Genomic DNA, 15084 nt, shown 5'->3' with positions numbered 1-15084 from the left:
TAGTTATAGACATCTATTTATTTAACTCTAGAGGTGCTGACACAATTGATATTTCGTCGTTTGAAACGATAGCTACAAAGTATCAATTTCAGTTCAAATCCATATAAGCCTAGGTATAGCCTACTGAACATTTATATTCTGTTTAAAAACTTTTCAAACTGTGCAGAGTCCATCCCGACGCACCCGTCCTAGTGGAAAATGAAGCTAGTGGCAAATTAAGCATGTATTATTGGTCAGACAAGTGCCACATATAAGCTCTTCTGGTGTGTCCCACTGGCATTGCATGGCCGCCTGCCACCGCCACTGCTGTCTAGGGCAGATTGCTCGATAGAGGGGAAGTCCACTCCTGCAGCTGGGCAGGAAAAGGGGAGAAAGGAGGACAGGAATGGGTGGGGCATAAGCAGCGGGTGAGAAATTTGTGGATGAAAGGGGGATATGATTGGTGGAGAACTGAAGTGCGCAAGGGAGGCTGAATAAGTTAGTGTCTGTGTATGGGTAGGGGGTGGGTGGGGTGGTGATGTGTTGAGTGTGGAGAGAGAGAGAGATGCTGTTGCCAGGAAACAGTGGGCATAGAGGACCATTCACAGCAGTTCATGGAGCAAAAGCACAAAGGGAGACTTGATATGTAGGTGGTGTTTTTAGTATAAACAGGCAGATATGAACAGGACGGTTATCCCAGCATGGACTGGATTAAACCAACATGAGCAGAGTGGAAAGTACAGTATAACTACTGAAGAGGAATTGGCGCTGATGTACACGCTATTATGGGATGGAGAGATGAGAGATTCTCATCATTTAGAGATTTAGATTTAGAGTTTAGACAGAAATACATGGGCAGAGTAGACAACCAGAAACAGTCATCATGATAACAACACTGATTCCTTCAAATTAAAAGGGTAGGGTGGAGCTCTAAAGGAGCCTGTCACTTCAGTCTTCAGGGCCAGTCTCTTTCACACCCTCCTTCCCTAACAGAAGTGGAGGGAGACAGGGGGGGAACAAAGCTGCACCCTGTATTCAGACACCTGCTGCTGCTGCCTGACACGGGACGACGTGGGGGGCGACTCACTAGACCCATGTATTGACCCTGGTCTGAAGGATTTCAATTCCTAGCTGTCCAATCTCTACATCAGTGAATAAGGAGGGAGGACGCAAAGGAGGGACGAACAGCAGTGATTCAAGGGATCTTTTACTGCCCATGTGAGTACGCCTTTGCATTCTTCCTCTACTCTTTATTAGACTCCTCATGCAGTATGTGCGTGTGTGTGTGTGTGTGTAGTAAATGTATAGTAGCTCATGAATATGTTAACTCTTATATAAGATACACATCTATAGGATTAGATGACAAAGAAAGACTGTCGATTTCCATTGTATTCAGCTTTTGCATTTTCCTTGCACATGCAGACTGCAGATGTGATTGAAGTCTTTTGTCGAGTTTTCCCACACTGCTATTATTCCTCGTCATGGCAGCATCCTGAATACCTTCCTGCCTACAGATATAGCCTCCATTGGTATGCCCTCCAGAAATGTAGTACTGTCCTTGGATTGTCAATGTATTAACTTATGAAAGTGTTAGGATGCAAAACAATCCATAGTGTTTGGAAAATGAAAGATGCAGGCAATTGATTACTTTCATTACCTCTCATGCTGGTGGGCTTTTCTTCTTCCCTCCATATTCATAACATTCCAGCCCTCTCTTCATTTGACAAATTATAGTTTGGATACTGTATCACTTCACTAGGCACACACAGTTGGGTTTATGCGTTTATTGGGTGTATGGTATGCAAATTGTTCTGGTCACACAATAAGGCTCACAGTTGCATGCTCAATCGAAGTGACATGGAATACAAGCAGCTTCTCTTGTGGGTTATGGCTGGGGTCTTATAGTATGCTGCTTTTCCCTTCGGGATACAGTACACTGCTCTACACCCTCTCGGAGTGGATATGATGTCGCTGTACAGTATACATTCTGTAATAGAGGTTGACCTTACAAAACACTTCTTACAATGCATCTAACAGTATTGCCGGGCAACAACCTGATGGAAACAATCATGTGAACATTTTGATGTGTGTAGGACATTGCCTTGCAAATCATGTTCTGGTCGCCTTACTTATTTTGCTGTGTCTATGTTAGGTGAATTCTCAAAGATAGTATTGCCACTTATCCACACCCACAGGCAGATAATGTACTTTCGGAGCCCTCCCTGAGTGTATCTGTTTTTATAATTATTTCCACAGCTGACCTGGGGAACCTAAGCCGCTCAGTACACCTCAGTCAGCCTCTGTTGATTTTCCACATGAGTGAAGAGGTACAAAGAGAGGAGTAATTTAGTTCAATTAAACACAATCAGTCCCATGCAGTGAATCATACACTGTATATTTTATACTGAGGTTGTATCTGACTTTGAATAATTTTAGTGTCTCTTTCTTATTCAACATAGCCGATGATGGTAACGAAAACTGAAACGCAAGTCACACATTTCCCTCGAAAACAGAATGTGAGTGATTACGACACGGTGCACTGACTAACATGATGTCAACCCAGCTTGAGGTATCTGGAGCCAGGATTATTAAGCTGTAGAACTGTCTCTTTAAACTTGTGTCAGACAGGATAAACCAGAACACATCAAAAAGGTGGCAACTGCACTGAGGATTAGTAGCTGATGAGGGGGGATTAAGAGTTGATTTCTCCTGGCCTCTTGGATTCCACCGACGAAATTCCTTAATTGTGACTGACTTTGAGGGAAGGAGCAAGGGGACCTCAGTCACATGCTCCTCTCATGCTACACATGGGGATAAACGCCTCGTGACCTGGATTCAGTTTCTCAAATGAAATGATAAATACTAATTAATTAAATAAAATACTAATAACCGTACCATTGTTCCTCTTGTATAAATGCATTCTCTGTTTTATAACGGAGGAATTCTCTGTGTTACACAAGACATGGGCTTATTGCCATTTGAGCTTCTTACCTGAGGATGGGATTGATTTGGTTTGAGCCCGCTTATAGCCGGAGGCTATGATTTGATTATGCCAATGATAATGGTGATGGTAATGGTGATTGGATCTACATATCATTTCCAATGCTCAAAGCGCTCCCTTGTAACAGGAAGGAACTCAACCCCATCTGTGATTGATTATTGTTGGTTGGTTAATTATGTATGGTCTGTCTATGTCTGTGTGCCCCAGGCTCCTCCCCTCCCTTCCATGGGATGGGCACCACAGAGGCGACACTACGAATGGATAACATGGAATGTAAAGATGAGTGGCAGGATGAAGACTTCCCCAGGTGGGTGTCAGACGACTTTGATGATGCTTTACTTTTTACAGGGTCCTTTAGTCCTGCAGAGTCCAATACTGTGTAAAGTATTGTAACAACTCACCATAACATTATACTGACAGCAGTAATCCATCAGTAAGTACACTATACAGCCTACAGTGTAACAACAAAGGTTACACTATTTGTTACATTGTACTTGCAAGAATAAGCACACAGTAATACACTTTAGAATGATACTCTGTGTGTTTTTTTTCATCACAACTGGTAGATGACAATACCTCATGCCCGCAGTGATGTTTGTTGTTGGACTATAATCTGCTCCAGTATAATTTGCTTGAGGATTTCCCAGTGAGCTAACCCTGTGCAGCTGGTGTAATTATAGCCTGGAATACCTAGCAGATACCCCATCTACTGAAATCAACCTCTGACATTGATTGCAATAGCCACATGACAATAATATGTGCCGTAAACATTCACAAACACTGGATCTATACAGAATTTAAACAAAAATTATAATTGTCCTCCAAGCACTGAAGAATTACAAAGAGGACTGGATTTAAGCAGGACTTTCCTCTTTATTGTCATTGCGAGACACAGAGAGATCAGATAATTGCTCAGTATGAAATTAAAGGATTGTGAAGAAGAAAGGCAAAGAGAGAGCATTCTGACAGCAAAGAGCCTCCTCCTGTCTCTCTCCATCTGAGGGAGCGGAGACAGGGAGCAGGTGCAGCTCTCTCCTTAAATGGTAGTGGGTAACGTCATGTGACGCAGCAGCCAGTCAACAACACAGCATCACCAGGAAAATGGTGGCAGATCAGCATTAAGGAAAAGGAGGAAGATAAAATAAGTATATGTATCATTAGGCTCTGAATGATGATGTGCCTGAGGCTCCCTATGATCGACTGAGAAAAGGGCATGCATAATATTCTAGGATCCTGTGCTGTAAAATCAAGTAGTTGCCTGGACCGTCTTTGAATCCATCCTAATTCTTGATAAGGTAAGCAGGAGCTCTTGATATCTTAGCCCTCATCATCATATAGGAGAAGAATATGGCCTGACATTTTGGATTATCATACCCTCTGTTAGACATAATTCCTATTTCATTTCTTTCTCATGGTGTCATTATTGTAGGAAACTGGTTATTTGAACAATGGAAGCTTGCCAGTAGTTATAGCAGTGGGACGCCTCAGGGATGCTAGATCGGACACCATGCAAGTAACGGATGCCCTTGTCATTTGTTATTGCCAGTCATGTTGATTTGGCAACACTGTTATAGACTGTCTGTCCTCCGTGGGATGTTAGGTTGAAAGGATGGTTTAGTATTACGCAGCAGTGGACCACAGTGGAGCTGTATACTTTATATTTCCCCAGTGCCTCTTGGTATTTGGTTGCTGTTGACATTTCCCCCCTGTATTATACCTTTCATTCTCCACCTCCTCCATGTCCTCCTCCTGGTTTCACGTTACAGGAAGTGACAAGGGAAATTACACCACGTGTTAAGGGGTAAGCTAACGGTGTGTCTGCCTCCCCTGTACAGTGAATAAGGTTTGTTGACATACCACCGCCTCTACCTCCCTCCCCACATCGCACACCGTGGCAGGTCTATAATCTAAAGAGCTCCCTGGGGAGATGCTAATTACCACCTAGCCTCCTCTCTCTGTGCTCCCTTTGTGGTGCTGAGCCAGATCACTGACAACCCCACTGACATGATCGTTGGCATGTGTTAATTTTGCACCAGCTGCATTGATGTGGTGATGTACTAGTGTGCTTCCAGGACTATTTGGGGTTTGGTTTATTTGAGTCAGGCTGGCTGGCTTTAGTGTTTGCTCATGTCATGCTATTGTGTGTGGCTGTGGCCCTGACAGAATGATGGGCTCTCTGTGTTGATTTTCAGACCACTTCCTGAGGACGGTGACATGGAGTCTTCCTGTGGTCTCACCGATGACCGAGCCTGTAAGTGTAATTGAAATAACACCTCACCTGTCTGGCATAAGATAGATGTTTTTGGTTTGGTAAAGTTAACACATTTGATCTAGTATAAGCCACTTTAGCTTAATATACAGTATTACTTTCTAACAATGAGCCTCATCTAACATGCTACTTCCTGGACCCTGCACCCGTGAATTCAACTTGATGTCATGTGTGTACACTATCAGTAGCTAATAAGTCTCACCTCCTCTGTCACAGCTCCCCCCAACTCTCTGAATGTTAATGCAGTTGGAGGAGGCGGAAGTGGAGGAGGGTCCACCCATCGTAAGCGGCGTACATTAGTGGCCCCGGACATGAACCTGTCCCTGGACCACAGCGAGGGTTCCCTGCTGTCTGACGACTTCTTGGATACGCCCGACGACCTGGACATCAATGTGGACGACATCGAGACCCCAGACGACAACGACTCCCTGGAGTTCATCACCAACGGCAACGAGCTGGAATGGGAAGGTAGGTAGAGCTCATGCGGCGTGGAATAACGGAAGCCCTGGTGCCAGCCTGGTAGCCTGGATGCCAGTCTGTATGCTTTAGACAACTTGTTGTTTGGCAAGATGTACGTAGCTAGCTCAGACATCTGGCACCCACTCTGGCTCGATATATTGAACAAAAATATAAATGCAACATGTAAAGTGTTGGTCACATGTTTCATGAGCTGAAATAAAAGATCCCAGGAATGTTCTATTCACACAAAAAGCTTATTTTTTCAAAAATGTTGTGCACAAATTTGTTTAAATCCCTGTTAGTAAGCATTTCTCATTTGACAAGATAATCCATCCACCTGACAGATGTGGCATATCAAGAAGCGGATTAAACAGCATGATCATTACACAGGTGCACCTTGTGCTGGGGACAATAAAAGGCCACTCTAAAATGTGCAGTTTTGTCACACAACACAATTCCACAGATGTCTCAAGTTTTGAGGGTGTGTAATTGGCATGCTGACTGCAGGAATGTTCACCAGAGCTGTTGCCAGATAATTTAATGTTAATTTCTCTACTATAAGCCGCCTCCAACTTAGTTTTAGAGAATTTGGCAGTACGTCCAACCGGCCTCACAACTGCAGACCACGAGTAACCACGCCAGCCCAGGACCTCCACACCCGGCTTCTTTACCTACGTGATCATCTGAGACCAGCCACCCAGACAGCTGATGAAACTGTGGGTTTGCACAAACTGTTAGAAACCGTCTCAGGTAAGCTCACCTGCATGCTCGTCATCCTCACCAGGGTCTTGACCTAACTGCAGTTCGGCGTTGTAACCGACTTCAGTGGCCAAATACTCACTTTCGATGGCCACTGGCACATTGGAGAAGTATGCTCTTCACGGATGAATCCCAGTTTCAACTGTACCAGGCAGATGGCAGACAGTGTGTATGGCGTTGTGTGGGCGAGCGGTTTGCTGATGTAAACGTTGTGAACCGAGTGCCCCATGGTGGCGGTGGGGTTATGGTATGGGCAGGCATAAGCTACGGACAACAAACACAATTGCATTTTATCGATGGCAATTTGAATGCACAGAGATACCGTGATGAGATCCTGAGACCCATTGTCGTGCCATTCATCCGTCCGCCATCACCTCATGTTTCAGCATGATAATGCACGCCCCCATGTCGCAAGGACCTGTATGCAATTCCTGGTAGCTGAAAATGTCCCAGTTCTTCCTTGGCCTGCATACTCACCAGAATTGGCACCCATTGAGCATGTTTGGGATGCTCTGCGTGGAGATGTACAACAGCGGGTTCCAGTTCCCGTCAATATCCAGCAACTTCGCACAGCCATCGAACAGGAGTGGGACAACAATCCACAGTCTGATCAACTCTATGCGAAAGAAATGTCACACTGCATGAGGCAAATGGTGGTCACACCTGATACTGACACACCAGATACACAACCCTACTTTTTTTTTTTTAAAGGTATTTGTATTGTATCTGTATTTCCAGTCATGTGAAATCCATAGATTAGGGCCTAATGAGTTTATTTCAATTGACTGATTTCCTTAAATGAGCTGTGACTCAGTAAAATCTTTGAAATTGTTTGTGCGTTTATATTTTTGTTCAGTGTAAATAGCTGCGTAGTAAAAAGTCCATGCTATCAGACTACAGCTGAACAGAACAGCAGCTAAAATACTGAAGAGACAAAGGTGGATGACATAAAACACATGCATTATGTCTCACTAACAGAAATACCTTTGTTTTTAACCCACTGTGACTACACATTACAGCATAAACACCTTCAAACTTTTCACTATGTACATCCAGATGACACGCCAGTGGCCAACGCCAAAGCGGGGCCTGGTGACGGAGAAGAGGAGGATGGTGCTGATGGGACAGGGGGAAACGGGCGCCTGTGGAGGACGGTGATCATTGGGGAGCAGGAGCACCGCATCGACATGCAGGTCATCAGGCCGTACCTCCGCGTCATCACCCATGGGGGTCAGTATCCAACCAACAGCATCCAGCCAGAGCCATAGATACACTGTATACATAGTTCAACTAATTAGAATTGAATTGTCATAAAACCTTTGGTGCCAACATGGTGCCCATTCAATCTCAAACTGAGTTTACGTCGGTATATGTCTGTATATTGATGGTTCTGCATCCAGGTAATTGACACCAACGGGATGAACTTACAGGCCATGTCAACTGTCGCTCTTCTCTCCCTCTGCAGGTTACTATGGCGAGGGTCTGAATGCCATCATAGTGTTCTCAGCCTGCTACCTGCCCGACAGCAGCTGTGCAGATTACCACTACATCATGGAGAACCTCTTCCTGTGAGTTACTGTATTTACAAATTGCAAAGATACTGATTTATGGCAAGAGGCACAAATGCCCAACTACCACAGAGTGATATTTAAAACTAGGTCATCACGCCTGGTATACTATCATTGAAATCAGAGAGATCATGTCATACATCACGCAATCATTTTGTAGTGAAGATTTATGCTGCCAGAAAATGGGAACTCGAGATTTCATTAGTGCTTGCCGCGGTAGCAATAAAATAAACCTCAATATTTTCCCCTTCCTCATTGCCATCTCAGGTATGTGGTCAGCAGTCTAGAAATGCTGGTTGCTGAGGACTATTTGATCATCTACATGAATGGAGCCACACCGCGGGGCAAGATGCCGGGCATAGGATGGCTGAAGAAATGCTATCAGATGATTGATAGGAGGTAAGACTATTTATATCGTATACACCACTGCATGACAGCATGGATAATGCAATCATTCATACTGTCAGCATGGGATGGATTTGCATAACACAAATGTTGACTGACTCTCAGGAGAAACTAATGGGGAGTAATTGAGCTTGTCACTGCTACTGGCAGTCAATGGGAAGTGAGGGTTGACTCATACTACGGTAGGCTGCTTGATAGAGTCTTCCAGCACTATGAGATGAATGTATGTATGTATTGCCTTATTTCAACTATTTATTTCTGTTGTCCCTGAAGGCTGAGGAAGAACCTGAAGTCTCTGGTCATCGCCCACCCCACCTGGTTCATCCGCACTGTGCTGGCCATATCTAGGCCTTTTATCAGGTGACCAGAGAACAACAACATCATGTTAAAGGGGTACTCCAGGATCTAAAACATTACACATTTGTAACATATAGTATGAATTGGATTCGTAACACATGTGAATCGCTATTTAAAAAAAAAATATATTTTATTTTTACATTTTGCATGACGTAACATATCATACGAAATGGATGATGTAGTACACAATTTGATGACGTAGTACACACAAAACTGGGACCACTTTTGGCTCATTAGCAGCACTTTCAAAACTTGTCTGAAATGATACAAAAGTTTTTTCATAATACAGTTATGCTACATATCGCCACTGTGATGGATAACTAATAGTTATCCATATAAAACCAATATAACTGGTTGTTGTTTTTATCCTGTTCTTATTTGCAGTGTGAAGTTTATGAATAAGATTCAGTATGTGCATAGTCTGGATGAGCTGGCAGAGATGGTCCCCATGGAACATGTGCAGGTCCCCGAGTGTGTGGTGCAGTAAGTATCATCAACCACTATGGGGGGTAACTAAGCTGAAGACTCCCACCATCATTCACTGACCTGCAGTGATTTGCAGACTAATAAATGATGTAAACTTGCAAGCTAATAATTTCCCCCTCCGTGAATAGACACGGATGCCTGGTAGAGACTTTGAGACAGTAAATAAATCATAGAAGAACATATTTGAATATCAAAAAGATTTCAAATGGGAATTTATGTTCATTTGGTTTGTCAGCCAAAAAATTTGATGTAAGATTGTATCTGTATTTCACTCTTGGAAAAGGACTTGGATCAGAAAAGGGATCTTAATCTTTTCTTTTTACAGATTTGATGAGGAGAGGATCAGAGCTCGGAAAGAAAGGTAAAACACATTTACATATATTTTTTTTAGATCGAATTAACCAGGCATACATGCCATGCTCGTACTCAATCAGGGGTGATCCATGATGTATCCTCAGTCAATACATTCATCAAGCTTTTATTCAAGTGTTGTTTCCCTCTGCCTGTACAGGATGGAGCAGGAACAGCAGGAACAGCCAAACCCACACGCGTCTTCTTCAGCCAAGGCAGAGAGGTAGGGAGTAGACAGTTACACTATAACGGCCTGTGCGTGATAGCCGGATATCTTAAAGCTCTCCAGGATCAGGGTTGGAGATACCCTATATATACAAAAGTATGTTGACACCCCTTCAAATTAGTGGATTTGGCTACAGGTGTTGCTGACAGGTGTATAAAATCAAGCACACAGCCATGCAATCCCCGTAGACAAACATTGGCAGTATAATGGCCTTACCGAAGAGCTCAGTGACTTTCAACGTGGCACTGTCATGGGACAACACCTTTCCAACAAGTCAGTTCATCAAACTCCTGCCCTGCTAGAGCTGCCCCGTTCAACTACGTGCTGTTATTGTGAATGGGAAACGTCTAGGAGCAACAACGGCTCAGCCGCGAAGTAGTAGGCCACACAAGCTCACAGAATGAGAACGGGGAGTGCTGAAGCGTGTATCGTGTAAAAAATCATCTGTCCTCGGTTGCAACACTCACTACCGAGTTCCGAACGGCCTCTGGAAGCAACGTCAGCACAGTAGCTGTTTGTCGGGAGCTTCATGAAATGGGTTTCCATGGCACACACTAGCCTAAGATCACCATGTGCAATGCCAAGCGTCTGCTGGGGTGGTGTGAAGCTCGCCGCCATTGGACTCTGGAGCAGTGGAAATTCTCTGGAGTGATGAATCACGCTTCACCATCTGGCAGTCCGACAGACGAAAGCTACCTTCACGGAGGCATAGTGCCAACTGTAAAGTTTGGAGGGGGAAGAATAATGGTCTGGGGTTGCTAGGGCCCTTAGTTCCAGTGAAGGGAAATCTTAACGCTACAGCATACAATGACATTCTAGACGATTCTGTGCTTCCAACTTTGTGGCAACAGTTTGGGGAAGGCCCTTTCCTATTTAAGTATGACAATGCCCCCGTGCACAAAGCGAGATCCGTAGAGAAATTGTTTGTCGAGATTGTGTGGAAGAACTTGACTGGCCTGCCCAGAGCCCTAATCTCAACCCCATTGAACACCTTTGGGATGTATTGGCACACCGACTGTGAGCCCGGCCTAATCGCCCAACGTTAGTGCCCGACCTCACTAATGCGCTTGTGGCTGAATGGAAGTCCCTGCAGCAATGTTCCAACATCTAGTGGAAAGCTTTCACAGAAGAGTAGAGGCTGTTATAGCAGAAAAGGGAGGACCAACACCATATGAATGCCCATGATTTTGGAATTAGACTTTCGACGAGCAAGTGTCCACATACTTTTGGTAATGTAGTGTACCTGGTATAGATCAAGCAGCAGTCAACATGGCCATTGTCGGACACTATTACCTCTCAACAGCAGTATAGCAGGAAACAAAGTCACAGAGACATTTATTTATTCATACTCGTGTCATTTGCAGGCCCAAGTCAATGATCACAGGGCAAGGAATCTGAAAGGGACCTGCTCCTCTTTATTCATCTCATACCATGGTAAGGAAGGACACAACACTACTGCTCTTCTCACACTGACTACAAGGTGACACTGCACTCATAAATACAATGTACGTTGTGCATACGGTATCCACTGGCAGCCTGTGGCAGGAGTCAGGCCTATAGAGATCCTATTAAATGAGTTCTAAGATATCATTCTGTGGTCAGGCCATTTAACCACTTAAACAGATGTTTAAACCACCAGCACCATTTGAATGTCTACTGTTACGTAATGTCCACCTGCTCAGCCATTTAAGAATCAGACCCAGCCAGTCCTCAGTGCTATTGTACAGGAATGCCCGATCAAGTGCAGCCAGCCAGGCCTAATGGGTGAGCGTGTCAGGAATGTGTGTGTGTCTTACTGTGTCATCAAGGGACTTTCAGGGGTCAAGAGGTCAGGCATGTCGCAGCCTCACTCATGTTACAATAAGGTCAGCTGTATTAAATGAACTGCTCTGTGAACCTGGTCTGCTGTTTTGAAAAGTGTATTCTTGTGGAAGTTTTTATATCATTAACCTGCTTCTTAATGACGGTGTCTTGTATCATCTGTGCAGTTGTTGAAAGAAGTTTGGAGCATGAAAACAGTGTTTATAAGAAGAAACATGAAGTCCAACAAGTCTAAGAATACTTCCTAATCTATAAATATCAAGCTGAAGATTTTTCCATCAAGATATTAAACTCCCCAACACACTCCTCAGCGGTTCTTAGGATGCCAACTGATTCCGTCAGGACATTCCAAGGAATTGTCTGTTCTGGGGACTGTACAACTCCATGTTACATAATTTTACGACCGCTGAAAGTAGTTACTTTTAAACGCCGCCCCCAGTCACCACCCTGGGTTTTGTATCCATTTCAAAAATAGATGACACTGCAATCATTTTGCCTAAGTCAAGATTTCAGAAAAAATAACACGAATATTGTAGAAAATGTTCCACCGGACATAAATGGTGTAAGGTGTCAGTGGCAGGCAGGTAACCAGACCTTTTACAGTTTTGTGTTGGAGGCTCTTGCAGGGACAATGGTAGACTAGACCTGAGTATGTATTAACTACTGTATACAGACAGTGTTGGATGGTGTGTCCTAGGAGCTGCACCGAGGGCTCTGCCAGGCCTAGTTACAGAGAGGAAGATATGCCTTAGAGAAGAAGAGGGGAGGAGGAACAGAGAGTCAGGCAATGCCCCTTAGTGCTCAGCATTGGTGTGCTGTGGCATCATTTCACCCATTAGCGCTATGCTTGCCCTTGAACATTTAGATGTAGACTGGAATGCTTTGCGAGACATCGGATGCCTTCACCTTTGCTTCATTTTGGCCTCATAATTTGTCCGAGTACAGGCTTTATTTTTGATCAACTGTTTTGCATTAATAATTTGGATGTCATCATGTTTCATATACCCAGATTGGTCCGGGGATCATTCAGTGCCCAACTAACCAACCCATGTACCTTACATTCTGATGTGCCTCAGGATTCTTGTCTGTACATTAATATGGGGGCCCACTGAAAGTAAGAACAAGAAATGTGCTGGTTTGACTGTAATGTCAAGTGGACTGCATTTCATTTCAGTTTTTCAGTCATTGATGTTGTGACTTAATGGTATAATTTCTGTATCATGCTGTGTTGTGGGTGCAGTCAAAGCATGCCAACATGTTGTCAGCATGTAATGTACCTTCAGATGTCCTATTAGATTACAGACCAATCGCCTAATGGTCAATCTTCTATTGGATACTTACCTACCGGGTGGTAGAGGGGAGGAAGTGTTAAGAGTTTTTATTTTTGTAAAAATGACATACATACATACATGCATTGTAAGTGTTGTTTTGCACTATAGAATTTGATTGTCATTAAATTGTGAGCATAACATCTAGATGTGTATATTTGGGGACAGGTTGCCTTCCTAATATGTAACTCAAGATGGATTTATGTGTGCTCTTCTAATTTTTGTACAAGTATACTGTAGTACAATCAATATCATGCATTGTATTTGTTGGTAACCTGTCAACCCGTCTAGACAATTATGATAATCAAAAATGTCTCTTTCTGAAGTGCCATCCAAATTCAAACGATACCTTGATAAATATAAAACATAACAGAAGTCATTTTCTGTGGACAGGTTTGTGGATGGCGATGGGCTAGACTAGAGGTGATTGATATTCAATGGACAAAGTAAGAAAATGGCTTCCAAACATTTGTATACACATAATTGTAGTGTTACGTTAGAACATTGGACAGATTCATTTGCCTTTGATTTCTGGTAGAGAAATACCCATCCCGTCAAAAGGTAGGCTTAAACGTGGCACAGAATTGCAGGAGTTTTTCTGCAGTCTCCCAAAGCTGCTGGAGAGAGAGTGCCGTTTTCTAAGGGATGTCAGCTCTTCTGAGTGCCTCTCCTTCTTTTCACCAAATTCTACACAGAAAACTATGATATGGAATGTACAATTCTAAATTGACTACTGGGATCCCCCCCAAATTGCTAGTAAACTGATCTTGTTGACAGAAGTATATTTTGTTTTGGCAAAATGTTCTACATGGAAAGCAACCCCTGAGTGTCCAGAAATGTCTTTCAATCATATTTTCAATCTTTAAAAGCACAATATGTTATTACACTGGAAGATTTGGAAGAGATCAGTGGGCAATTTGTCGGCTGGAATACTGTGTGTAGCTTATTTTTCAAAACTGCAAAGCTTGAAATGGGGTTGGGATATGTAGCTATGTAGTTTGGATGTTCTTTAGATTGTGATGTACATTCTTCCATGTAAATACAAAGAAATAAACTGTTCCACCCGACAATCTCTCTCTGCGGCCTGTATTCTTCCATTTCTAAATTTACCCACTGCTGTAAATGAATCCAAGATATATCATTCAGTCATTCAGAAATACATTTCTATCTTTCAGACATTCCGAATGTACGGATAGATTCGAGCTTTGACTCGAATCAAACCTGATTTGTTGAGAAAAGGAACAGTTACATTTGCCTTACCATAGAAGTGAGGGTGTCCAGGTGTTCACTGAGTTGACTTAAAGCAACGCCGGATGTCCCTAAAAGGTGCGTGTTGTGGTTCAAAGGAACCTATTAATACACAGTCATGATACACACGTCCATGTACACTCTGACGCTTATCACGAGCCCCGCGGCTCTGTTAGAACAACTCTGACAGTTACATCAGCTCCGCTGTATTAGTGACAGAGGCAGCGCTGGTCACTGGTCAGTCACACATAGGATCTAAATTGAGAATGGCCTTCAGGAAATGAGACAAGACAACAGACCTGGTTTCAAATACTATTGAGGGTTTTTCAATTACTTTCAAAGACATTATGAAGTAGGCTTGGGCGGTATCCAGATTGTCATACCTTCATACCGACCTTGTTCAGACAGATTACTGCATTCTTTGGAAAGAGCAAGAAAGGCATTCCACTGTACATGTGCACTTGACAATAAACTTGTGACCTTCTGGGATATTCTGTAATACCGGCACTGAACACAAGAGGCAATGTTTTCAATCCGAAGGTTAGCAATGCTAACAAGTACATGTCAAATCCCATAGTGAATGCTACCTAAATGATAATGAAGTAACAAGAAGTAACAAAAATAATGCTACTCACAGATTTCTGTACGCACAAACCAAATATTAGAATGCAAGGCTCTTGATCCAGCAGGGGATTATGTTACCAATAGGAGCTTGACTGCAAGAAACTAACCCCTTATCTAGATTACTAGCTACTAAGTTAGCAAAGCAAATGCACAACTGCTTAGCATTTAGCATATTTTAGACAGTTCATAGTTCTAAGATATCC

General features: G+C 43.2%; 1 protein-coding gene across 4 annotated transcripts; it reads left to right on the top strand.

The window, feature by feature from the left end:
• The first annotated feature begins 587 nt into the window (after positions 1-587).
• Positions 588-13750, top strand: LOC118388710 (caytaxin-like). Of its 4 annotated transcripts, XM_035778108.2 has the most exons (14): positions 588-1197; positions 3188-3287; positions 4747-4781; positions 5173-5231; positions 5466-5717; positions 7524-7697; positions 7933-8035; positions 8303-8434; positions 8714-8800; positions 9182-9280; positions 9609-9644; positions 9795-9857; positions 11225-11294; positions 11849-13750. In XM_035778108.2, the coding sequence occupies exons 4-13, from the start codon at positions 5195-5197 to the stop codon at positions 11256-11258; spliced, it is 1017 nt and encodes a 338-aa protein (XP_035634001.1). In that variant the 5' UTR covers positions 588-1197; positions 3188-3287; positions 4747-4781; positions 5173-5194; the 3' UTR covers positions 11259-11294; positions 11849-13750. The 4 variants fall into 4 exon arrangements, with proteins under 4 accessions (XP_035634001.1, XP_035633973.1, XP_035633991.1 ...); XM_035778080.2 differs by lacking the exon at positions 4747-4781; XM_035778098.2 differs by lacking the exons at positions 588-1197; positions 3188-3287 and adding an exon at positions 4038-4275.
• The last annotated feature ends 1334 nt before the right edge of the window (positions 13751-15084 follow it).

Source organism: Oncorhynchus keta, chromosome 1, assembly GCF_023373465.1.
Source record: "Oncorhynchus keta strain PuntledgeMale-10-30-2019 chromosome 1, Oket_V2, whole genome shotgun sequence".
Taxonomy (NCBI): Eukaryota; Metazoa; Chordata; class Actinopteri; order Salmoniformes; family Salmonidae; genus Oncorhynchus; species Oncorhynchus keta.
Note: the sequence above shows the minus strand (reverse complement) of the source record. Positions and strands in the feature narration are given on the sequence as shown.